Consider the following 26,808-nt stretch of genomic DNA (forward strand, 5'->3'; position numbering starts at 1 on the left):
TCCTAGGGATTTGGTTTAGTCTGCTTTGTGCTTCTCATAATGGAGGGTTCTATTTCCCAAAACTTAATGTATATAAGATTTCATAATGCTGAACTGTGTACCAACGTTTGTCCTTTATGCTAGTTATTTGCTTGCTCGTTTGTTGTTGGTTTTTTGCTTTAAAAATAGCACAAATGTTGAAAGCGGTATTCTGTGAAATATCTGACATGCAAATTCTTCTTCAAACAAAAAATTAAGAATGTGTATATTTAGGCACAAATGCAGTGCACAAAGGGGCAAAGGAACCCTCTCATCTTTGGAGTTTTGCTTTCAGATAGATTCCTTGTTGCCTGTCCAGTTCTGAACTGCATCCTGTATTTTATTGAGGCCATAAATGTGGCTTTGCAATAAAACAAAGACATTCCAAATGTAATCACGTTCCACCACAACACAAAATGCTGTTGTCTCTTTTGCATGTACTAGTAGTATGTGCTTAGTACAAAGCTAAATAAATGCTCTGTCCTTTTACTTCACTCTTCACGTGCTTTTAAGAGTCCCACAAACCCTATGATGCATTATGCAAAATTATCAATTATAAGAGATTTATGAATAGAAAAGGTAAATAGGTATCTTGCCTGGCTTTGCAGTGTCTGGATGCACTTCCTAACAGAATGAGGAAAAGCAAGAAGGTAGACTCCATCTAATCTTGTTCTACCGTTGTACATCCTTCCCTTTTGGATAGGCCCCATCAGTCCTTGCCCTCATTGCATCATCAGTACTCTATCACCATTGGGAAAAAGAGCTTGCACGCGCAGAGTACTGCAAAGCAAATGTCTTGCAGGCTTTCTGTGAACTGATGGAGCAGGTAGCTGTGTGCTGACTGGCAGCCCCATGTGAGCCCCACTCTGTGAGCGGCAGCATGCCGTACCTGCTTCCGAGGTGCTGGAAGGCTCAGGGGATATGCGAGATCTTCTGCAACGCTGCAGGGAACTTCACGCTTCTGGGACTGTGCTGAAATTCCAGAGAAAATCACATTTCTGGTCTGAGCTTGGACCAGAGTGTGCCTTTTGAGGAACATGGCACTGTGGTGTGGATGTCAGTAGGCTCGATGTCTTTCATTACTACCACGGCCCCACCTCGCTTGGGGTTAGTCTTAGGCCTGGGGGTGAATCCTTCCTCTCTAGGAACAAGGGCAGCCAGATGTATCAAAAACACATTCAGTTCCCCGTTTCTCTGCCTGGCATGCCAAAATCACTTACTACAATCTTTTGACCGCTTCACACTTAGGAAACTAGGTTTATTCTGCTCATCAGTGAAGATTCAAAATCCACAGTCCAAGTGACCCTTCTCTGCCCAGGTCTGGTGTCTCTAAGTGTTGCAAGCTCAGGTAAGATGTGTATGGCATCTGATGATGTAGGTTCCTTTGCATTTTTTCTTGTTGCTGCTGTTGAACCACTGACTGGGATTATTAAAATTATTAAATTATTAAAATAAGTTACAGATGAAAATGGAAAAAAAAAAGTTAAATAAAATTCCTAGCTGGTGCGAAATGTGTGACAGTAATAGAAATGGCAGATCTTGCAGAATTGTTTGCTTAGAGCACCAGGCAGAGTGAAACATATAAACACACATGCTGTCTTTCACGGTTGATGCTTCCAGAAGAAACAGAAAGGACTGTTTTTAAAGGGCAACAGAGCAGCCTGGTTCCATCTGGATTGCTAAAGCTCACGACCAGTTTTGAGTGACTGAGTATGTACAGCTGAACATCATTGATTATACTTTTAAAGACAGCAAGAGGCTTCTTTATTGCACAGAAACTGAAGTAGTTGTATAAAAAGTCAGCTGAAAAGACTTAATCCAAGGCATTGATGGAATTTGAAATGTAACTGTCTTTAAAGGAATTTGGAAACAAAAAGCTATAATGAGATTGGAGAATTTCTTCTTAGATGTAATATATGCAGGCCTCTCTTTCAAGGACCCAGCCTTTTGCATGTGTTTTGTCAATAAATAGTCACATAAGCATTTTTGACTTGGAACAAACTCAGTTGTGAAAATTAGCAGGGAGAGTTGGTGGGGCTTTTGTGTGTGTGTGTGATTTTTTTTTTTTTTTCCTTAAATGTAGCTTCATCTAAAAAAGGTTACATGGCTAAATAGTCAGGTAACAGTCAATGCTGAGATTGCTAAAAGTGAGGTTACCTACAAATTCACAAAATCTGGAGGTTGGGTTTATAGCTGCTAGAAATCAAATGATATAGGGTTATTTAGGTCTACTGTCAAACTGGATTCTGAAGTTTCTTAAGTTGCTGCTGCTTTTGATTTGTTGCTCTGAGATTGTTGATTTATTAAAAATCATCTGTGCCATTAGACTGCCTGTCAGGATCCATAAATTGGATCGGGGACCAAGAGCAGTTATTACCCTACGTGGATTTTGTTATTGCACTGCAGAAAAGAGGCTAATTAATTCACTGACAAAATGAATTCATGCTTCTTTTGAAATATGAAGCCCTTACCTGATATTTTTTCTGGACTCCGTAAAGATTATTTCCTTATGTTATTTCAATGGGTTAACTGGGTTTATTGTCCAAATTTCTGTTGCAATGGAAAGCTTAGTGTTCTTAATACAGTTAACTTGAGATGTTGAGCTCAAAACAGACGAGCAAAATACAGGGAACTATAAAACTAATGCTGCATTATGGTTAAGTGCTTATTGTGCTTGGCATATGAGTACATTCAGACGGCTCTTGAAGGACATCAACAGATAAATTTTGAATCCCGTGCTGTAGATTATCCCAGTTATATAGGTTTTTCAGCAACAGATGTTTTAAGGATAAACCACTACCAAAATGAAAAGCTGTTGTTCCCGCTTTATTAGCATGGTGCAAGTCTTAACAGTTCATGATTTGTATAATAAACAAATAAAATCAATATGTAAATATGCCTTATAGAAATGTCAGGAGAAGTCTTAAGAACTGCTGAAGTTATTGGAAAGATTTTGCAAGGTGCTGAGCTGCTGGTTGCTACTGGATGCTACTGCAGGCATGTGTTGGCTTTCCAGTCAAAAGTAAAACTTGTCAAGCTGGATCTGAGCATGCAAAGTATTAAGCATGTGCTGCAAAATTTTAAGTTCCTTCCCTTTGTGAATGTTAATGAGGGTAATGGATTGTCAGCAAATCTCTGGAAGGACTCCATACTATAAATATATATATATATTTTGGACTCTGCTTTGATGAACTTTTCTATGTGCCACCTGGGAATAGAAATTAAGCAAGTTTAAGTAGTGATTGAGGGCATTAACTCTGTAAACAGCTGGACCTCTGGCTATTATTTTTTTAGTCTTTTAATATCTCAGACTTTTTTTTTCTCTAAATGGATTTAAGTTAAGAGCGTAAGCTACTTTCTGAAGAGACATTGCTTATAAAAAAAAAAGCCACATCTCTCTTACAATGTTAAAAAAAAAAAAAAAAAGTAAATTGCCAGCATGGAGGACTTTTTCCAATGATTTCTTTAATGAATCCTGCTTGTGTTTCTCCTTGTTGACAGCTCTACAACCACAATAATTCTGTGCAGAGAAAGGTCTTCTGACCTTATCTTTTCTTTTATATCTTCTGAAGATGGCGCTTTGGGTGATAGTCTCAGAATCATTTTTTTATATTATTCAATTAAGTCTTAGGAATATAAAGCTAGAGTCCCTTTTTTCACCTATGAAATCTACACAGGTGGTGTTTCTCACCTTATTTCTATTCACTATTATTACTGTTATTAATTTCGAATATTAGATGTGCATTTTTACAGAAATGAGATTTGCCATGTAAGCAATGGTGGTCTGCAGATCCTGTGATAGTTTTTTCGTGCTCTGATTATTCACAATTCAATACGATGTTACATTTCAGAAACAAACATTGTAAAGATAAGGCATAATAAGTACCATAGGAAGAATAAACCCAAACTACTGTCCATTTGGTATGGCACAGGGCTGCCTGAAAGTGATGTAGAAGTACTGAATTAGTCCAGCACCCTGCACAGGCAAACTTACTTTGCTTCTCAAAACTTTTTTTTGAAGACCTTGAAGATCAGCACTGCAGAAACTAAGATTAAAAGTCCTCTCCACTGTTATGAAAGATTTAATAATTTCTGCCCAATTGCTTGCTTTGCCTAAAATGAAAGATTATAATTTTTGTTCATTGAGTATGTTAAATCTTTGTATCGTGCAACTGAACGCATTAGCCTTTTCTAATGCAAAGCAATCAGAAAATTCCTTTTACTCAATGCCTCCTGATAAAAAAAAATATGCAAATTAATCTTTGAAGTGCACACTATCCTATTGCCTTCAATGATGTCTATATTTGCATGATTCATAGGTAACCGCACCACCTGCCCTTTCTATGTTAGCTAAGAATCAGCGGGAAGAAAAGTATGGAGTGCATGTTCAGAGCTTCCTCTCACGTGACACCTGCTGTAATTAATTTGAGTAGTCCTATACTGCTGCGTGAAGTGGTTCAGCTAGCCTCACCTGAAGGCACGGTGGCCAATTTCCCACTCTTCCTCCTTCCCACAACCAAACTGAGTGTAAACTTGGTCTTCTGTGTTAGTTGAACTCGCAAAGAACAAATAATTAAAGCGGTATAACCTGGAAGGCCTGTTGTTGTATACAATAATCCCGGATACCCTCCTACCTGAGATCTCTTCAGGGAGCAGTCTAAAATCCATGATTGTTTCTTTTTTTCAGATAAAATTAATTGCCTTTTTATTCGAACCTGGCATCTTGACCTGCAGTTGACCTAGTATTTATTCTCTGACAGCAAAGTTGGTTGCCTCGGACAAAACGTAGGCCTCCCTACAACTATAATATATTGTAGAAGGAATCTCTTGCCTTGGCTCCATCTAATGATCGTTTGTGCCTTGAACCATAACAATCAATAGTTTCATAATTAAATCCTAGCTAGCGAAACTATTCATGCTCTTCATGTATGTTAAAGGGCTACTATTTTGAATATTATTGGACTTTAACTCAATACTGTCTAAAGTCTTTTATCAGTTAGACCTGTTCTGTAAAATGACTGTTTCCGTCCATCCTGATTTTTTCCCCCTTTCATTTCACCAAGGAAGAGAGCCTTTCTTATTAATATTGGGTAAGAGAGTTTTCTATATTCTGTGTGACTCATTTTATATACCTTTGTCGTAGCCACTATTCATTTTCTCATAAGTACTGAGTAATCATAATCTTTTAAATCTTTTTATTCATTTCATTAAAGAAAACAAATGGGACCTTCCAAGGAAGAAAGTTAAGTAGATACATGAATATTATAGTGATCTTGGAAGAATAATATTTTTTATCACTTTTGTGCTCCACAAAGAGAAGGATAATTGCTGCTATCTGCTTAAATCCTTCAAAAGCTATTTGTTGGTATAATTTCAGGTGGCCACAATACATTATTTTCAATGTCCTTGCATTTTAAGCTCTAATATATGATTACTTAACAGATGATAAAAGTAAAATTGTATCTGGAAAGGCAGTCAGGTTATTATGAAATATCTAATCTAATTAGATTATGTGAACTTGATGTGATTTAAACCAATCTGTTAGAAGCAACAGTTAAAGGAGAATAACAGCCAGAGAGTATTTAATGATAACAATAATAGTCCTAAAATTTTTCCATTTGAATTCTTCAAGATCTTTCAAAACAAGAGTGCATTGAGTATATTAGTATTTTTGTCAATCTTTACCTTAGTTTTACAATGAAGCCCTGATTACACACAAAATCCTATTGCAGGAAATTTTTGCTCCTGTAAATATCTTTAAACTTCTCTATTTAATTTTCTGACTGCAACTGTTCAAATGATAACTCTTAAATTGCATATAAGTGCAGTGGGAGGGCAGGAAAGCTTAGCCTTAGTGAAATATCAATTTCAGACATTGTATAATGATGATGTCTACATTTTTTTTCTGTAGTTTCTTGACATTTGTGAATTGGTTCAGACAATGATGATCCCGATTCTCCTCTGTTTTTTAAATGGTATCTCATCTTTCTTTTATAATAACTGGAAAGAATATGCAAAACTTTGTAAGAATTACAGTTGCTCTGGTAGAGATACATTCTTGCATTTTTTGATGTTTTCAGTTAGCATGCGAAGAAGTATATATATGCTTTTGGTTTGCTTTACAGAAAATACTGTTAAATATTCTGTTCTTGTTCATCTCAATTAATTTTCATTTGAGTTTATTCTTTGAGTGCCTCAATATTACCTCTTTGGTTTTCGCTTTTTTTCTTTTTAGTACTGAGTTGTGCTTGTTACTCATTAGCTCATTTTTTTCCCCCAGAGAATCTAAAGCTATTTGCATTCTATTATATTACGTTCCATGGCTTTGTCCTCCTGTATCTCTTCTGACTGGCAAATGGAACTAATTTGTATCTTAGTCACATGCCGCCTCCTCTTTCTGTGTACAGCTGATAGAAATCTGAGCTACTGTGAGGTTTCCTCCTTTGCTCATGTAGTTCAAGACCACCCTATTTTCAGGTTTTTTCCTTTAGTGCTGTTTATCGTCTTTTAATCCTGTTATATTTCTATGACTGGCCCAATGGTTATCATACCAGCATTGAGCAGAGATGTGGTGATCCCTTCCAGCCTACACAGAAAACAAGAGAAGCCTGTCCCAAGATGAGGTAATCCCACTGTAGTTAATGATCTTTTTTTGATAGCTCTATTATTATTATACAACCTACGCTGTGCCTTCTCAAGCAAGAAATGGCACTCGGTGAGTATCACAGAATAATAAATATTTCTTTTTGAAAGGGTTTTTGAAAACCTTACAACACAAAGTCACAGGCTGTAATATAATGCAAAGTAAGTATTTCAAAGAGAATAAACCTAAAATATGAATCTATCCTATGAATTGTTCAGAAAAAAGAATGCAAAATAGGAGCATGAGCTAAAAATTGTCACCGTTCTTTGTGTTAGAAACAAAAGATGGAAATTACTTTGGGTCTGGAACTAACCATTAGTTCACCCAGTCCAAATTTACCACTTCCGCACAGGTGCTTGGGCTAGTGAAGTTTCAGAGAAAAATTGAAGTTAGAAAATGCCTGGTGTAGCAGACTCTTCACTACAGCGTGCTACAGGCTTATCTTTAGTCATCGTTTGTCCATGTTAAACACACTCAGTTTTAAAGACAGGTTTCCGCTTTATTGTGCCGCAGTTATTTATTCACATTTTTTGGTGAAAAGGAAAGGAGGGATCTCCCGATGCTTATGTTGTCCTTATATTCCCTCGTTGTCACCCCTTCAGCAGGGACCTGCTGAGCTGTCTCGGCTATTTCCGAAGGCCCGTGCCTAGACATAACTAGACACAATTCTTGCTGGAAGTAAGAATTAAATACTAGGCTGCATTATGTGCTGTCATTCAGGTCTCTCATAGGGTTAGCTCAGCTGACTTTTCTTCTTAGTTTGCATGGCTGCTTTTTGTAAGCTCTTTGGAAATACGGCAGTTTTGCCAGCTTTGTATGGTCACTGGTGACAGGACTAGTGACATGTCATTCCTCTTTCCCAGTGTGAATACTTTTTAGGATGCCAAGCACGTACCGATTAGAAAAACTCTTTCTGATTGAAAAAGATTACTTTCCTCTCATTACAGGAGAGTTAAAAGGATCAATGCTGTATATGTATAAATTTTCAGCTAAAAGATTATTCCTGGTTGACCTTATCATAGAATCATAGAGTGGTTTGGGTTGGAAGGGACCTTAAGGATCATCTAGTCCACGGGCAGGGACAGCCTCCACTAGACCAGGTTGCCCAAAGCCCCATCCTGCCTGGCCTTCCAGGGATGGGGCATCCACAACTTCTCTGGGCAACCTGTGCCAGTGCCTCACCACCTAAATTTCTTCCAAATATCTAATCTAAATCCACCTTCTTACAGCTTAAGGCCATTACCCCTTGTCCTATCACTCCGTACCCTTGTAAACAGTCCCTCTCCAGCTTTCGTGTGAGCCCCTTTAGGTACTGGACGGCAGCTATAAGGTCTCCTCGGAGCCTTCTCTTCTCCAGGCCGAACAACCCCAACTCTCTCAGCCTGTCTTCATAGGAGAGGTGCTCCAGTCCTCTGATCATCTTTGTGGCCTCCTCTGGACTCTCTCCAACAGCTCCATGTCCTTCTTGTACGAGGGACCCCAAAACTGGATGCAGTACTGCAGGTGCAGTCTCACAAGAGTGGAGCAGAGGGGAGGAATCACCTCCCTCGACCTGCTGGTCATGCTGCTTTTGATGCAGCCCAGGATACAGTTGGCAATCTTGCCTCTTGTTCAATATTTGAAACACATTTTTATCCTATTAATTTTCTGAACTGGATGTGAACCAAGTGAGGTGTGCCCCACAAGATGACTTCCTTGGGTTGTAGTGGCATGAGGTATCCTATTGAAAATCAGTTTGTGGTTCCAGGCAACTGTTATGTTACACTAATTTGTTTCACCTGTCATCTTCGTCCTGCGGTCACCCAGGATGCAAGGTCAAATTAGTATCAAAAGACAACCTTTTTTCTCCTTCCAAATTAAACTATTAATATTTAACTATTCAAATTACTCTTAATTTTTAACATCTTAATTCACTGATCTCTTTCTTTGGCATTGGAGTGCTTGTGACTGTTACGCATAAGGATCCTGCTTCTGTCACTCTAAGATGGAGATTAGATGGAGGGCTTCTAGCTGACATCCGCTCTGTACGTACGGGAGCTTGTGCAGGAGATTTCCTCCAGGGAATTTATCACTGCAATGCTGCAGGTCCTGTCTGTGCGTTCAGGTTTTCTGAGGAGTAGTTAAAATCAAAAGCTCCATAGTCTTCTGTGGGAAAAAGTTACTTAATTAATCTAATGCTAATTTATTGCTGATTTCAGCACTTGTGCAACATAGCTCTGGGATCCTTTGGAAAGGCATATGCCTCTTCTCTGCAACAGTATTTTCTGTTGTTTGCAGACATTTGTCACATGTCACAGAAGTGACACATGAGACACTGATCATTAATGATTGTAATTGAGCCCCTTAGGTGGAAGATAGAAAAGGACTTTATGAAAACTACGTGCAAGCAGTGCTTAGATCACTTCCTTTCCTTCCCCTGCCTGTAGGACGGCGGGGTTGGGAGGCAGGGGAACCAGGAACCTCATCTCTTCCTCTCTCTGTAGGGGTGTTCTTCTAGGAAATATTCAGTGAAGATACAAAATGACTTTGCAGGGGTTAGAAATATCATCTAGAGCAGGAATATTATTTGATGCATAAAGTATGTCTTCCTTTAAATAATAAAAGCATTTGATCTTTTTATTTCTTGAAATTCTGTGAAACTAATGTCTGAATATGTACCTCCTGACACCTTCCTCCAAATAATTTTATGGCGATTGTCTCTCTGATGCTTAACCCGTGACAATAAGTTTACATCTATCACTTTCCCAATGGGCTTTTGTCAGACTTGTTTCAGCCATTCTTTGTCTCATCACGTGATTACCAGCAACCCTTTTCAAATTGTCTCTTGATTATTTGCTAGCTCTTATATATATGAGCTATCCCTGAAACGTCAGTGGTGTTCCAGCATGTCATAATGTTTACTTGTCATCTAACAATGACAGATGTCAGGTTTTATTTCGATTCTTACCTTTTTGTTTCAAGTGGTTCACATATTCCAAATCCAGTCTCTTTCCCATTCTTGTCTGTTGGTAAACAATTTCAATATATTAGATGAGTTTTGCACTGACGTAACACCTTTCTAACCCTTGCTTTTCAAAAGAGGTGACAAAAGGATCTTTGTCACCCAGTCATGTAGTCAGTTATTGAGAGAGAGAAGGGTGGAATTCCGATTGTGCCAGATGTCCTCGCCCCTGGATCATGCTTTCTCCTCCTGGTATGTTCTGCTGGAAGATCTGTGCTGACTGGAGCTATCAGCATCACTGCTCCCTTTTCTGATCTGGAGTGCTCTTTATTATCCTGCTTTTCTTCCCTGGAATATATGCTGGAATTAAATTTTAAGCAGCACAACAGCATGCGATAGGTACAGCTACATGTGCTGTGCGGAGGTTGTTTTTTGTGAACAAGAAACGTGTTCTTTCCAAGTTCACCATTTCTTGATTCTCATTTCTCATTTTCTCTCTCGTTTGACTTCTCTCACTGTTTCTAGTGAAACATTCTCATTCTCCTCCTGAAGTTTCATACTTCCTTCATGATTTGTGGTCAGTTAACCCCAATTTCTCTGTCTCATTGGGTGCATATATATGGATTTGTCTTGTCAGTATTAGGTACTCAAGCTAAGCACAGAACTTCATTGTGCCTGGTAAATTGATTTTTGCAGACATTCCTCACACCTGGTGTTTAGCTTTCCTTCTTAATTAGCTCATGCTTTGCCAAGGGCTGAATGCAGTATCCTAGTACCCACAGCAGAGAGGCTTTGGGTAGCACTTTGTGAGTCAGTCACTGGTTAACACTGAAAAAGGAGCCAGCAAATGAATGTGACTTCATCCCCTAGGGGCTCCTGCTCTGAATCTCCAGTGTTTTTCTGCAGTGCTTTCTCTATCCTCCCTAAAATTATATTCTAAGGTTTTTTTGGAGAAAAGACACCTTTCTTGCATCATCAGTTTTCTTGGATAAACCTGTACTTAAATCCCTATTTTTCTCGGATAGTAATACTTACTGTTTGTTATCACTTTTCTGTGACTGACTGTGACTTTTTTTAATGCATTTGGAGCAGAAGTCTTTTAGAAAAGAATTCCCTGTTTGAATGAACATCAACCAACCTCGTTGGTTGTTTTTTTTTTTTTCAGTGTTGTGGATGATATGCTTGTGTATCTAAGTAATTTTAATAATTTCTACTTAAGTGATGAAAAGTGCAAAATAAAGTTGTACTGTCATTATCCTTTGGTAAGTTAGTTGTGAAAGCCTGAGCAATGCACAGCATATAAATTCTCTTTGATCTGTGTTTCGTCTCAGCAGTGGGATCTTCTTGCTGCGCAGTGTTTTGCTGATATCAGAAGGCATAGTTGCAGCCCAAGGAACTTAGGTTGTGATCATCAGATCTCATAAGACAAGTATGGTCTATTGTGATCACTATTATGGTAGAATATCTCCAGGGAAAAACACATGTGCCTTAGGAAATGATGATGCACCAGTTGCCATTTCTGCTTTCAAATAAAAATTGATTCTGTGTGTTGAGAGTAAACATGATGCTGAAGTTGCACTCTTTGAGGGGTAAAATTATTTGATCACTTCCTTCCATGTAAAAATCCCATAGTATTTTAGTGAGGCTAAAGGAGTAAACTGAAAACTAATATATGAGAGTGACACAAAGAACTGGACTTTTTTTTCTTTCCTTTTTTTCTTTTTTTTTTTTAAATGCTGAGAACCCATTTGTCCTAGTTAAACGCATCGGTGGAAGTTAGGTTTTCAGCACTCTGAGAGAGCAAACCATTTAGTAATGTAGATGCCTAAATACTGTCTTAGAATCCCCTTTTTAGACATCCATTTTTAAGAATCTTGGTCAGTACTCACCCGCTTTGTTGGGTGAGCTGCAACTAGGCAAATATTCTGTTTACTTTCAGTACAGAGCAACAGTCCATCTCTACTCTGCCAAAAGCTTAAGATATATTGGAGTCCATCCTTTTTGCAGCATTTGCTTAATTGGAAACTTGTACATAAAATATAAAGGTGCTAAGTCTGCAGGGGAACCTAATGGCTTGACTTTGTCTAACTTTGTAAACAGGAAATTGAGAAAAGTATGCTAAGTCTTGGTGACTTTCGTTTCACCTGTAATAGATGCTCCAACGCTCTGCAAGCCTTTTCATTGCATCTCTGATAGGTGCAAAGAAATAAGATGTGTCCTGTCCTCATTATACTTGAACTCTGCTGCAAGACCATCACTGTGATTTTATGTGTTCTTGTATCAGCAGATTGATACATCTGTCACATGTGGGTTCATTTAGAAACAATTCCACCTTACTATATTGCAATAGCACTAACAGACTTTTGTGGAAGTTTGAAATGGGGTATGTATTGCTTTTTGTAATTTTTTTTTTTTTAATGTGGAAGTTAAAACATCATGGAGTGCTGAAATCTGAAACGCGTTTGAACTTGTATCTCCAACATAAGTTCATCAAGCCATGATGAAATGTTGGCTAAAAGTTGCATCCAAAGGTCTATTTCATATTTTTTGTATTAGTAATTTCAAGATTTCTGCAAAATAAAGCTTGCAGCTATTGTTGAACTGAAAATACCTGAAAGATGAGGTTCTGATATCAACTTCATAAAATATGCAGCTTTCACAATTTTATGGATAAAAAGCAACCTGTCCTTTTAGATTAAGTTATATTGCTATATAAATAAATCAGTACTGTATTGCTTTAGGGTTTCTTTTCTGACATGACGCAGGTACTCGGACCATAGTCAACTTTTAGCAGCACAGAGGCAAAATAAAACTGTATCTTAAGAAGTAATGGTAATCCTGAAAACTGTAAATTAGGCAGTGGCAACTGTTAGACAAACTCTCAGTTTTTCAGATGGTGTCATTATGTGTGATTTATTTTCTGAAGTGAATGTCCTGTGATTTAGAGAAGGTAAGAACTTCACAGAACTGTTATTTTACCATTCTTCTATCAATATTAATGTCACTGCTCCAGTCTAGCTGGAACTGTGCAGTTGCTCTCTTTCGGTGTGGTACATCACGTTGAATTCAAGACTTGCTCTCCGTATGAAATTCTCTGCTTTGTAACTATGTCAAGAAAAGCAATAACTATTTAGAAAAATTTGGAATAACTAGTGGTTTGCAAATATACAGATCAATATACACAATCAATCTGTGGGTCTGGGCTTGGGATTTTGTTTTTGTGGGACTGACTCCTGATTCCGCTAAAGTCATCTGTAAAAATCTCATTGACCATTTGGGATCATGCTGAAAGTCATGGGAAGCGCCTCATAAAAGTCCAATGCCTTGATGCTTAACTGGTTTGTGGAAAAGATAGGGATTGTATTAGAAGTTTAATATCCCATAATAATAAAGACAACTGTATTGCTTAGTGTGTTCCCATTAAAAATGTTGGTACGCATTGTAATTCAAGCATGGTAATATGACTTGTGTGAAGTACCGTGTGCGTGATGAAGCTCAGAACAGAATGAGTTTCCAGCATATGGACTTGTGCTCTGACCATTGCATCTCAAAGCCATACTCTTATCTTCTATGAAATCTGGAATTTCTTCTGGCTTCCTTGAATGAATGAATAAGTAAGAGACTGGCATGCAGACCAGGGTACTGCAAACCTCTAGACGTGCAGTGCATAAACTGGTCATTCTGGTTTATAAATCCAATAAGGCAAAACACTTTTAAGATGTTTTGGTTCTTGCAGATAAGCATATAGCTATTTGCTCTTCAATACCACCTATGTTTCCCATGTGTACAGTTTTACACTTTTGATAACTGTGTGAACCATTTCTTGTTCCTCTGAGACTTTGACTTAATCATTAATATCCCTTAGTCTTAAAAAAATGGGCTTATGTTGGACTGCGTTTCATTAGCAAGACACTGTATGCTCCCTTCACCCTGTGCAGAAGTTTGCATAACGAGAGATTCATTCTGAGCTGTAGGACCAGAAATGGAGCTCTGATACACTCTATTACCAATAAATTTAGGAATTACTCTCAGACTGTAAGGTTGAAAATGGGCAATCCTTACTACTTAGTTTCAGTTCTGAAAGGTCATCTGATCTTCATGGAGTTTGGCATCGGTCCTGAAGACTACGAGTGGTACGGATATGCCAGCTCTTTGCTCAGTGAGAAACTGTACTTGCAAAAGAGTTCATTCTTTTGGTGGTGTGAATTTGCCAGCTCTTCAAAAGCATAAAGATAACAAAAGAGCTTTTTTTGACAATGAAGTGTGGTTTCTTCCTTAGTGGAATTTTTTCGTTGGCGTCTCTGAATCTGCAATATGCAGAAGGCTCCAAACTCTTGTAATGAGTTTCTTGTGTAGATCTGGTCTGAATTGAATTTGACACCTGTCTCCACAATTGCGCTCAAAGTTTGTTGTCAAATTGTACAATTAAAGATACACATCGTTAATGACAAAGTTGCCTCACATATTTTTGTTATGTGACAAATACATTGAGATGGAAGATGTGGAAACTGTGTGTTTAAGTGTGTTTAAGACCAGGTGAGGCTTTGGGCGATGTGGTCTAGTGGAGGGTGTCCCTGCCCGCAGCAGGGGGGGTTGGAACTAGATGATCTTTGAGGTCCCTTCCAACCCAAACCATTCTATGATTCTATTATTATTAATCTTCTAGCACAATCATACAAGCTGTCCTGGTGTGTAGTGTTTACATTCTGATTTTTTTCTTAAGATCACTTGTTAGCATTAAAAAATAAGACACTACTGCATCCAAACGTGAATAATCTGGCTTTCAAAAAGAAGTCCACAAGACTGCAGCAAAGTGTCCAGTTTAAGATGAGAGTATGTCAGGTGGATTGCCATTTTATTATCAGCCTGCTTGTTTGTTAAGGATACTTTCTGGAATTTCTGTATATGTCAACATTGTTAATGTTTCCCTGGTATATACAACACGGAAATTCAATGTCAAAACCCCCTTGATACTGTGACTTTCCACATGACTAATCTTGTTGCTGTTGTTCTATATTAATAAAATTATTTTAATATTCTTTACTAATTTGACATGTCTACTCAAGTCAAACACACTTTAAAAAATTAGGAAAATAAAATTTAAATGTAAAGAAAGCAATGGTGTACACTTCCAGTGATTCTTAAATTTTCAAACGTTTGACCTAGTTTGTTCAGTGCTGTTTTTCTTTCACCTTGGGGAGCTTCTTATCAGGGTGCAATGTGTGCAAACCTTAAAAAAAGTTTTTCAGGATTTCACTTTTTCAGATTTTCCTTTTTCATTTGCTTTCTTGTTTTCTTTTTCACTATTGCGTTCAAAAAACAATAAATGTCTGCCCACTTCCTAACAAATGTTATATAGGCATTTAAGATATATGTGCAATTATTTTATACTGTGCTAGCAAGAGGTCTGCTTCTTTTTTCTTTTCCTCTCGCAGAAAACAAATGCAATCTTACTGTTGGGAAGGCTACCTATTATTCATCTTGATTTAGCCAAAAATAAACCTTTTTTTATTGTAACAATTTAGTATTTCCTATCGCTGCTCAACGAGCTCATCTCATGGAAATCCAAATAGGTACTATTGGTAGTTGGTTTTTATGAAGTAGTGAGGCAGCACAGAGGATCAGAGTATAAAGTATTTTTCCCTTGGATTAAAAAAAAAAAAAAAAGAGGTATATCTACAAATGCTCCAAATTAGCCATTAGCATTCAGAGAAGACATACTGGAATTACTTCAGATAGTTCTGTGAAAATGCTCAGCCGTGGCCACAGACAAGCAGAATAGTGGGATCCTTTGGGAAAGGCATTGAGAACAAAATGAAAAAAATTATTATGCTATTGTATAAACCCATGATGTTCTGGTGTCTTGAATCCTGTGTGCGCTTCTGGTCTCTCCATCTCAAAAACTGAGGGGATGACACGGAGACCTTCAATGCAAGAGGGGATGTGGTAGAGCGGAACTCCTGCAGATTGTTGAACTGGATACATCGTATGCACGCTTGCGTGCACGCTCTTTAGGATGCTTATGCTGTGAAGAGCTGCCAGCAAAAGGTCTTGTGTTGATTCAAAAGAAAATTTAAAGTGTATCTGATATTTTATTAATTTCAAACAGAACCTGACTTTTGCTTTTTATGCATTGGGTTTATTCACATAATTTAGAGTATAATATGAAAAATAGATTTAAAAGGACTGAGTGAAGGCAAAGACTGAAAGTGTAAACTGAACTGAATACTAAAAAAGGTAGGTTATCCAAATTTAATAGCAAATGCTTTTTCCTTGACTATTCAAAAATAGTTTCAACTCAATATAATTTAGGTTTCTGTATGTTAAATGAAGGTAAACGTAAAAGGGAAAACAAAAGCCCCTTATGAAAAACAGTGGCTTATCAAATGCTTTGTGTACTACAAATGTTTCTGGAAAAAATTGTCCTCTTCTTTTATAGTATATCTTTTTGTCATCCATGGTGGTTCTTATTTCTATTCATATATATAACCTAAGAGTGGAACTTAGGGGATTCATAGGTATAAGGATCATATTAGTAAGGTCATTTTTTTTTGGCAATAAATAATAAAGTCTCTATATACCAGAACAGAATATAAACCTTTGCATTCATCTCTGCTTCCTGCTTCTTACTGCGGGGAAATAAGGAAGGCCAGGCATCTCGGTGCAGAAGGCATAAGTTGTAAAGACTTCATCCACTGCACACTGAAATGGTACCAGCTCGTACCGGTGTCGTTATTACTCACGTTTGCATGCTGGCCTCTTTAGGATGAGATAGTAGTTTTAGTCCATTTTCCCCTAGATGTATCCATATATCGTGTTAGTTATGATACATATTAACTGCATGACAAAACATTAATTGGTTTTGTGTATGATTTTCTAATACATGACTACAAAGAAGATTTCCTTGTGGTGTGAAAATCAAAACTAAACCAACTAATAATGAAAGTTGAAATGGAATTACTGAGACAAATCTCGGGGATTCTTTCTAAATACCAGTTTAAGAACATGGATCTTGTTATTTTGTTACATTGGTTGCTAGGCAGATTCGTTTATTAGAATAAATTAGAACAAAATAGAATAAAAAAAATAAGCATGGCTTACATTACTTGTTTATTTTATAGACTTGATTGTAGATAGGCAAATGTGACCAAAATCTAACCAGGTGCCAGAAAACCAAAGAAAGTATTTTAGTTTATAATTCAAAAGGAAACGTTCAAGAGGTTTTATTCCGCTAGGCAACTGTGTGCACATTCAGAATTTTTTATTAACGTTAAATCCCACCATTTCTTCCTAATTATCCCAGAGTAGCATATGTCTGTTCTTTTAGAATGCAGTCTAAATAATTTCATGTTTAACACCAGAAGCTGTTCATTGTGTCGTAAATTACAATAGCATTTTAGTTTCTTATTGAAAGAACTGCAAATCTGATATTTCTGCTGATGTTCGTATGTTTAACCGCTCATAAGTTGCAACATATCCTTATGTCAAGGAACAGCGGGGCTTTTCCGTTCTCTGCCCTGTTCCTTCTTCCTGTTTTCTTGTGGAAATGGACAGGGTGAGCTTGGAACACTGAAGTTCAGAATGGGCATAGGTAAACTTTACTTTGTTTCTTTAATTCTCATGAGTAGGGGAAAATACAGGGTCGCTTTTCTTTTTTTCTTCAGGGTTGTCTGGATTCACAATTAGCTATTATCTTTCACCAGCTTGCCATCTGCGATGTAATTTCTTGTTTGATGTATGCATCTTGTTTCTGATTGCCCTGGTTTTCAGAGGGAGATTCTTCCTGCGTGTTCAGAATAATGCTTCCTTTTATTTGGTCTATTTAAAAACTATCCCTTTTGTTTTGTCAGAACTTCTTATGAGCTGAAATTCTGATTCCACTAAGTCCATAATTATTCCTAAATTCAGTTTTTTAAGTTTTCATTTTTAAAGCCTTAGTTATTACGTGGACATTTGAATCCTGAAGCCATGCAACAAAGAGTTACTTCTTCTTGAAAGTATTTGGAGAGATGGCTTTCTCCTTTCCGAGTTTTCAAAGGACATTGCTGTTGCCATATAGCTAATTATTTTTACATTAGGGCATGTATTCTACATGAATGGCCTCTGTATTAATCAACAATGGTAGCATCTGATGACCTTGCTATTCCCTAAGTGAGTTGTCTGTCTATTGTAAATCTCTTGGTGTATAGAAATGTTTGCTGCATTTGTGGTTACATACCCCAGAAGCAGACGGTCACCTCGACAATTTAGAGAACAATTAAGATTTCCTTTCAATGCTTTAAAAAGAAGAATAAATAGAAATAGTCAGAATTTTTGCACAATGTTTTCCTAAGATGAATGTTTTATTATTAAAGTATGAAGGATTTGGGGAACTAATGGAAGAAAATCTTTACAATAAGAAAATTGTTTCCATCTTGTAAGCAAGTATAAATTGGGGCCTTTTCTTGTAATGAGAAGTAAGAGTAGCTATGGTGAAAGATCATTCAATGGGATATGTCTCCAGTAATTGCATTCCAGTGTCAATCCTTTTTCGAAGAGCATCCTTATTTAAAGAAAATAAAGATAAAAAGGTCGACACTCTTGCTGAAAAATAAATCCTGTGTCAAATGTACTTTTAGAAATTATAAGTTTGAAATCCATTATGGGCTTTTGAACTGTGTGAGGGAAAGCTATCCTGATGTTACAGCTAGTTATGACTCTTGAACCAAAAGGTTCTTAGCTTTACTATGTGTTGTTCGCTATTTATCTTCAATCCGCGGTTCTAATTTTCTGTTAAACATTTTAGACAAAGTGTACAACAATACAAATACTTGAGTTATTCCAAGCACACACAGGAAAGAAAAAAAAAAAAGAAAAGAGAAAGCTAAAGCGAAGTAGATCCTGCCTTTAGAGCCCATACAAATCTGGTAAGCTAATGGTGTTTTCTCTTTCAGCATAGGAAAGCAGAAGCATCCTAGAAATTCTGTAGCGCCTCTGAAGAATGCATTTAAAAGAAAATACGTGCAAAATATAAGCAGAGGCCATCTTCCTTTTGTATAGCAAATGGAAAAAGATTTTATTGAAAATATCTCTTAAGTGAAAATGTGGATCTTCATAATACCCAAAACTTGCAGAGTATAGAAATATGCCATTTTTGATTACTGACAGTTCTTCTGATGCTAATTGTCAGAGCTGCCAGAACCTTTCACAAACACTACATTTCATGTAAATATGAGTGTAGAAAATTTGTATTTACCTATAATTGTTTTTTTATATGTCTAGGTATTTATTTGTCAAGTATTTATAAATACAGATGCACAAACCCTTTTTTACTTTGCATGAGTTCTGAATTATTTTTATGTGGTCGTTTTTACTTGCAAACAGTTTTGCAATATGGTTTGGGTGGCTTTATGCAGAATACATTACCTCAGGCAGACACAATCTCTGTACTGCACTTTCCCCCTGCCCCCAGGGCTTTTCCTGCTGCATTCTTCCTGTTCAATTTAGCCCAGAACAGAAGGTATTTTTCAAGTATCACAAAACAAAAGTAGTTATGCGATTCCTCAGTAAGATTAGGCTAGAGAAATGGGGATATGGAAGACTTGAAAGAAATATGGACGCCTGGAGGTTGCTGACTTTTTTGTCTTTGAATATTCCTCTTTATACTTCACACTGAAGTGATCAACCATGAGCAGGTTTATATATTAATGGTGGAGCAGCTGGAATGCTTGCTCATTTGGGGTGTGCAGGAGCTGCTACAACCTGCAGGTGCTTTAACTTCATTAGCCTAAAGAGGTAGCTGTGTTTTGAAGAAAGCTACAGGTCTGTTTAAAATTTAACCAAGTGGCTGCGCAGCTGAAATGCATCATGATTGACTATTCTGCTGTTGCAGAAGGTGTAGTTAATACAGCTATTAGCAGCAGCTTGCCCTTTTGTAGTGAATGTTCTGCGAGCAGACGTGGAGTTTAGTTGTGTTCCTGGTCTCTTGCTGCCTCAGGTATTATTTAACTCTTGATTTTTATCTCTGTACGCTGTAGATGTTGGCTGCTGATGGTGCGGATGTTGGAGTGGTGTGCTGTTTGGTTGGGGTCCGTCTGCCTTGAGCGTGCACACCAGTATGGGGGGGCGGGATGCTGTGTGGTCACAGCTTTCTCCATGGTAGTCTGGCAATTGTGCTTATTTCAGCAGTTTTGTACTCATTTCATGTTACTGAGCCTTATCAGGAAATAGTCTGTGTTTTCCCATTGCACTGTAACTGGTTTCTTCTCTGGGATTTTAGGAAAAAAGGAGATACTGTGTGTGTCCTAATATTAATGTGCTTACAGACCAGCCTGTGTTGTGGTATAAGGTGGCTTTCTGCGATTTGTAGGATGCATTGGTGCTTCTTATAATAGGATACGCAACTAACTATCTACTTGAAACTAGTTTCTGGTGAATTAACTTGGCTTTTTATGTGATTGTTATCTCTGTAAGGCCATGTAATATTGAAACAAATTCCGTCAGACGGCTCCTGAGTAGTCTGATCATCAAGATCAACTTATTTTTATTAGGTTGCCTGTGAACAAAACAGACATAACCATAATATTTATCTTCAACCACTGTGCACACGGCATCGTGTAACACCACCCACATATAAAGATCAGTGTCCCCAGCCCCGTGGTGCTATTAAAGTGGACTTCTCTTCAAGTTGATGCAATTTCAGTTGCCTGAGGCAAGCAGTTAACCAGGGCTGACTTTCCAGTGACAGCTTTTTCAAATAGAGGTTTCCTTTAGAGATTTTATTTTAAAGGCCTTAGTTCTTCAAAACTGAAGCATTGCTTAATGTATGCATACAGGACACCCACAGTGTCACACAACACAGGTGGCAGAGACAGGTTGTTATAAAAGGATGACTAATTTCTTACCAGTGATCTCTCAAGTGCTTTTGGAGGCTGAAGCCTCAGGTGAAGGCTGAGGAAAGAATGACCTACGTAGCCATTGCTTCACAAACTGTCCTGGTTCAGGTCAGAACTCAGAAAATAAGATATGCACGAGAAGTTTGTGAAAGCTTTTGGAAATTCTCGAAGGTTTTTATCCAGAAGGAATATGTTATGTTTAAATGTGTAGATTGTTGGCCTTGGCTGTAGCTTGGTGGCTAGGAAACAGAGACAGATGAGCTGAAGCTTCAGAGGTGATGTGTCCTTTCATAGCTTGTCTTTGCTTGCAGGAAAAATAAATTAAGTAGAAGGCAAACCAGCAGTTGATATCTGATTCTTCCTTTTTTGCAATAGAAGATTGATAGACTTTAATTTTCTGTAAAATCTTTAGTATTTGAGGATTTCAGAAGAATGACAAACACTAAAAAACCCCCAGAATCTTGTAATATTCTCATTTTATAGAGAGAAACAGAGGCGCAAAAAGTAGCCGATCTCTCTGGCTTTATCAAAGACAAAGCATGTAATAGAGGTGGCAATAACCAGGATACCGGAGTAACAGAAATGTTGAAGATAATTTACAGAGATTTCATAAGTAAACTAACTTGTCTGTAAGCAAAGAATGGTGCTGCTGTTGTAACTGTTCTGCTGAAATGGTACCTGTTTGTTGAAATGGATATTAATAATCCAGGGGAATGAGTGTTGGGTCAGGGAATTGTATCCTACAGCACTGTCCTGCTCAGTAAGCCTGCCACTTCTTTTCGTCTTTGATCATAAGCTCCTTTTGTATATATTATGTAACAAGCAGAAGTCACAGAGAGATGGATTAGGATGACAGTTTCATTCCTGAGCGTGACAGCATATTTATTTATATCTACATATATATGTGTGTGTAAAAAAAAAAAAAAAAAAAAAAAAACAAAAAAACAAAACCAACCAAACAAAAAACCTCAAACAACGAAACTTTTGTTTTTTCTCTTTTAGGATCCCCTTTCTTGTGCTTCTCATTTTCAGCTGAAAGGGGAATTGTCAAAATAAGATGTTTGAGATTTTTGTCTCAGCTCTCCCCTCTTCGGTGCTTTGGAATGATATTGTTTTGCCTCCTTTCACTTGTTTCTCAGTGTCCTTCTCTTCCGGTCTTTGATTGCTATCTAGTTAGCTAGCATTTCCCGTAACATTACAGCAAAAGCAGTCTCTGCCTGATGTGCTTGAATGGGAGATTTCGGAAAGCGTTGTGCGTAAGAAATTGATGTTCTTTGCAAATTAGTCATAATCGCCTTTGAGTTTAAGCAAAACATAAGCCCACCTTCCACACTCACTTCCCAATGTGAACACCAAGTACTCCAAAGGATGATCTCTTGTGAGGGAGAAGGAAACCCAAGATAACTCGCTACTGACAGAATCTTACAGAGTTTTCCATCTGGAATAAAAGGTTTTTGTAGCTTGACAGAAAATCAATACTTTCTCATTCTTATTAGGCCTGTAGCAGCATCATCTATAGACATCTCTACACCAGGGAAAATTTCATTTAAAGGTCCTACCATTGCAGCCATACTACTGCTACGAAATCTTGGGATTCCTCATGCAGATGAGGTTCCCTTAGTCGTCCTTGCGCTAGCAGCATCAGGATGTCTCGTGAAGGGCAAGTTCCCATGATCAGATTTGTTGCTAACTCTTCGAATTATATCTCCTTAGAAAGAACTGACCTCCGTTTTAAGTATGGCTGTGGGAATGCAGCTTTGTCAGTGTTAAATCTTTCAATATTGCCAGCATCCGTACATCTGCAAGAGCAGTAAAAAGAATGATTTACATCGTCAAAGTCCTAGAACAACATAGCAGAGTATAATCTCTTGTGTGTTGCGGCAAAACACGTATGTTACCGCTGGGAAATCTTGTGCTTGTACTTGAAGTGCTGAGAAGGTAACGGACTAATTTTGGCAATTGTTTGAGTAGGAATGCTCTTGTGTGTACGTGAGCCTATGGCAAAGGCATTCTCATTATAGTTTGAATATGAACACATGAAAGCTAATGGCAAGAAGTAATAAAAGTAGGAAGTGGAGCGAGAGTGTCTCTCTCAAAAGAAAGCATCGTTCAACTTCAGCTGCCTGCTGTGTGCTTCCTTGGTGAGGGTAGCTTGATACTTTTTGTGTCTGACCCAGCAGTCTGAGCGCCAGGAGACCTGAGTGGCAAGAATAAGGCTGTGGTACAGTTTCTTAAAAGATGAAGGAGGGAACAGGCAGCCCTTGAAGAAGCCTAGCGTTCAGAATTATAAGGCATCTGAAAATTGGAAAGGAGCTGAAGTGAATTACTAAGCAGAGCTAGGGACCAACATAAACTAACAAGTATAAATGTAAGCCTGTATTTATCAGCTAAAGCCAGGCACGTGTGAGTGTCTTGCTAAAAGCAAAGAGTGAGCGAGTGATACAGCGCTTTGATGCTCTTTAAAAGAAAATGGTTGCAATCCGTATCATTTTGCTGTCAAATGTATTTGAAAAATAGAAAACGTATGTCGGATCTGTATTGCAAATAGTTATCAACGATGTTTCAGAAATATTTGGTTTGGAGGCTTCCTTTGAATCCACCATTCAAATCTACATGTGCCTTGAGTTACCTTGAAATTGGCTGTCATTCTATGCTGTGGTAAAGTGAGGGCCTTGCAGAGGTTAACTTTAGCCTGGTGAAGCCTGTGATCCTGTTGTTCTCAGTGGAGGGGATCTTCCACAGGGATTAATTCAGAGTCTGTAAAAATGCTTTCTCTGTGGCCTACAGGAGGCTAAATTTAGTCTGTAGTCCTTTGAACACCCCTTTATTCAATGGTAGATTTAAGCAAATCCCTGATTCCAGACAGGGACACCTTTTTACCTCTGAGTATATGGGCACTAGCCTGATGATTGCAGTTGCATAAATGAAGACTTCTGAGAAGGGTTCCAGATTCTGATTTTTGATTGTGTCTGTTGTCCTTTGTATGGTTTTAAGAAATTTCATGGCATCCTCTTGATTCACCTGAACAAAACTGTAAATCCACCAGCGGAAGGGTGTAAAATATTTGGGTTTTCTTTTTGCAATCCTACTTCATGAGGGAAGATCCTAGTAATTGCAGGAAGCAGCAAGAAACTTCAGGGTCAGGTAGCTCGCCACCTCTTACTGATGCTTTACTAGAAGAAAATGTAGCAGGAGAGTTTAGTGCAGGAGCTGCAGCAAATTAGGTTCAGTGGCAGCAGTTAGATTTGCAGGATGAAAGCAAAATATGGCCCGTTTGTCTGGAAGTCTCTTCGGGGTTCGGTGCTATGAATGGTACTGTAAAAATGCAAAATGTGATTACGCTCTATTAGAGACAGAGTCAGCTCAACATGCGTTGGAGCAAGTGGCTGTGACAACTGAACTGTGTATTTAAGGGATGTGCTGTTAGGGTCCCTCTCTTGTGTTCGCTTACCTTGTGCTTACGCTTGTTACTGTTGGTGATGGACAGCGATGTAAAGGTTACTCTTCACAGCAGATACTTTTCTGTTATTTGCCATAGCTCTACTTTGCCTTCTCGACAATTCTTTTTTTTTTTTGTTTTTGTGCCTAAATAATCTACTGTCACCATGCGCGTGTTGTCGAGTCTCATAACTGAAGCAGACCCGTAGCTGACTCCCGCGCCAGACTCCCAGCGTTCAGCCATTGTGGCAACCTTGTTACTCCACTTGGTTTTCAAGTGCCGCATCATCACACTGAAAAGCTCACTGTCTCTCTTGCAATTTTTTTTTTCTTCCCTCCTCCCCTTGTAGAGCATGATGAGTGTGGCAGCGGACAGCATAACTGTGATGAGAATGCAATCTGTACTAACACTGTCAGGGGACATAGCTGCACCTGCAAACCCGGATACGTGGGGAATGGGACCATCTGCCGAGGTAAGTCTCTTACTCCAGCCACACCAGAAAAATGGCAGACTATTAATATTTTCTGACAGTCACCTAGGTTCTGGTAACTTGTGATGACTGGATTCTGTCAATGATTTGCTGTAAGATTTATCATCTGGAAAATGGACTATGCATGGAGATGATGGGGATTGATTTGTGCATAAGTTCTGGGCAAGAAGGAAACATTTACTGTCACCCAATACTGTCATTTGAGCTAGTATCATTCAGCTTTTAAGTGATATTCATTGTTTTATAAACTATGGATGGTATGTGCTATCACCTTTGCCTTTTAAAATTTAGTCAGATGCTTTTTAAATTAGGATAATTGTCTTTTATGCTAACATCATATGGTTGTTGTTTGACTACTCACATCAGAATAAGGATTTTTTTTTTTTTTAAATCTTTACCTTTAAGTGTGTATTTTCAAGATTTCTCTGTTATGTAAACAAGAAATACTGATAGTCAGCCATGGTTTCTATGAAGTGATAAGTCATTCAGGGTGTGTTTTTGGTTTGTTTCTGTAGAGAAAAAGAAGCAAATATGTTATATAAAACCAGAGGAGGGAATACATTAACTAGTTGGCTTAGTGAGGGCTTAGGGCTGTGTCATGAAGTATTATTGAGTTGTAACTCACATATTTATGAATTGTATTTGTCTCAAAAAGCTATTTTTTGTCTTGTCTGGGATTGCATACTTTCTGACTTTCAAAACAGATTTGCAGTAATAGAAAACTAATGTTTAATTTTTTTGAAATGACAACTATTAAAATTGGGAAACGTACAGGGTAAAATATTTTGTACTTAGTTTGGAGGCACAAGAGGCTGGATATTAATTTTCCAGAATGTTGTAAAATTGGCCAAGCAATTCCTTGAAAGGAGAAGGAAGATTAATGTCATTCTTGTTTCAACCTAAAGTTCGTCACCAAGATTAGCCTGTCAGCTGCTGAATTAGCATATGCCATCCGATTGCTTTGTGATATGACTTTCTTTGGGTACTGTCTATCCCCACAAGAGCATCATTGTATTTAAAACTGTAAAATAATTTGTAAAGATTTAAGAAGGAATACAGAAATGTTATGAAAATGGTAGGCAAGCTAAACCTCGGTCTGTCTATATTGAACATCAAGAGGTGATACTGGGGAGAACACATTATGGTATGTTTTCAGTCTTTGATTAGAGTGAATGTAAATTGTGGCATAGGTAACTATAGTTTCAGGGAAGTCTGAGTGAACAGCCTGTCCTTTTGACTGTGATTCCCCCCCCCCCCCAAGGATAATACAACAAGACAAACCCTTAATCATATTTCTTTGAAACAGGCATGTTTGGATTCGTTCATAAAACCTGTGTTTTCGCGCTGGTTTTCTTCGTTTGCACACCTGGATATTTGGTTTAATGTGCCAAAAACTCAAAGCGAAACTCCTACTGCATATTTATTAATCTGGTAATGTTGAAGCAATGAAATTACACTGGAGAAATACAATAATGCTTCTACCCTCAAAGGTCTGTTGAAATCTGAGTTGTGGATAAAACATATATTGCATACATTTTTTTAGTATGCCTTGAATTGCACGTGCGAATACAGTAATAGTTGTCTTTTTGAGGTAGGTGTACATGGAAATAGAGAAAACAAAGTATGTTCTTATATTCTTCCCTGTCAGAATAATTGAAAAGAAAATGGAAGATTATAGAAAGAGGCTTGCAGCCTAATGCTTATTAAAGTCATTAGGGCTAAGAATAATCTGGCACTGCATGGAATAGGTACCATGGCAAACCGGCTAATATTAGAACGGTATGCATTTTATTAAATAGCAAAACACTCAATGTAAAGTAGTGGTCTGAGTTTCTCAGCCTGTGGTTCTGTGGTCACTTGAGGTTTTTACAAGTTCGGACTGCTAATTTAAGAAATGTTCCCATTCTACCCATGGTAGCACCCGAAACACCACTTTTACCTCTTCTCTTGGAAAGGTTAATGTTGATATGTTATCAGCTACCAGTCACAGAGGTTTCCTTGTGCTAATGCTAGGGTTGGCACGAGGAAAGAGGCGTGAACATGTCAGGACGTCTATAAACTGCTTATAATGTCTTGTAGTAATTTTGGGGCTGTATCTTCAGGTGATATAAACTGGAAGAAATAGATATGAGCCAAGATGATAAGTTTAATGCAATACTGTCTGAAGATATGATAAACATTTCTCTTCTTGAGTCATCTGTAAGTGCTTTCTAAACATTTACGTGTTACAGATGTGTATGTACACAAAATAGTTGTTCCAACTAATACTGAAATAACATATCTCTACAGTTCAATAAATGTTATTAATATTGTGCAACAAAACCGTAAATACAAAATTTATAATTTTATGAGAGAAAAGGACTGGCTTTCTGCCTGATTCTACAATCTATTTCAACAATCTAT

At 37.8% G+C, this 26,808-nt stretch overlaps 1 protein-coding gene across 2 annotated transcripts in view; it reads left to right on the plus strand.

Moving 5' to 3' along the window:
• NELL1 (neural EGFL like 1) overlaps nucleotides 1-26,808 on the plus strand; it is a 291,418-nt gene that overhangs the window by 152,917 nt on the left and 111,693 nt on the right. For both annotated transcript variants that reach the window (XM_054827828.1, XM_054827829.1), the window contains exon 14: nucleotides 24,265-24,387. In XM_054827828.1, coding sequence (XP_054683803.1) covers nucleotides 24,265-24,387 — 123 coding nt within the window. The remainder of the gene's footprint in view (nucleotides 1-24,264; nucleotides 24,388-26,808) is intronic.

Source organism: Grus americana, chromosome 5 (genome assembly GCF_028858705.1).
Source record: "Grus americana isolate bGruAme1 chromosome 5, bGruAme1.mat, whole genome shotgun sequence".
NCBI lineage: Eukaryota > Metazoa > Chordata > Aves > Gruiformes > Gruidae > Grus > Grus americana.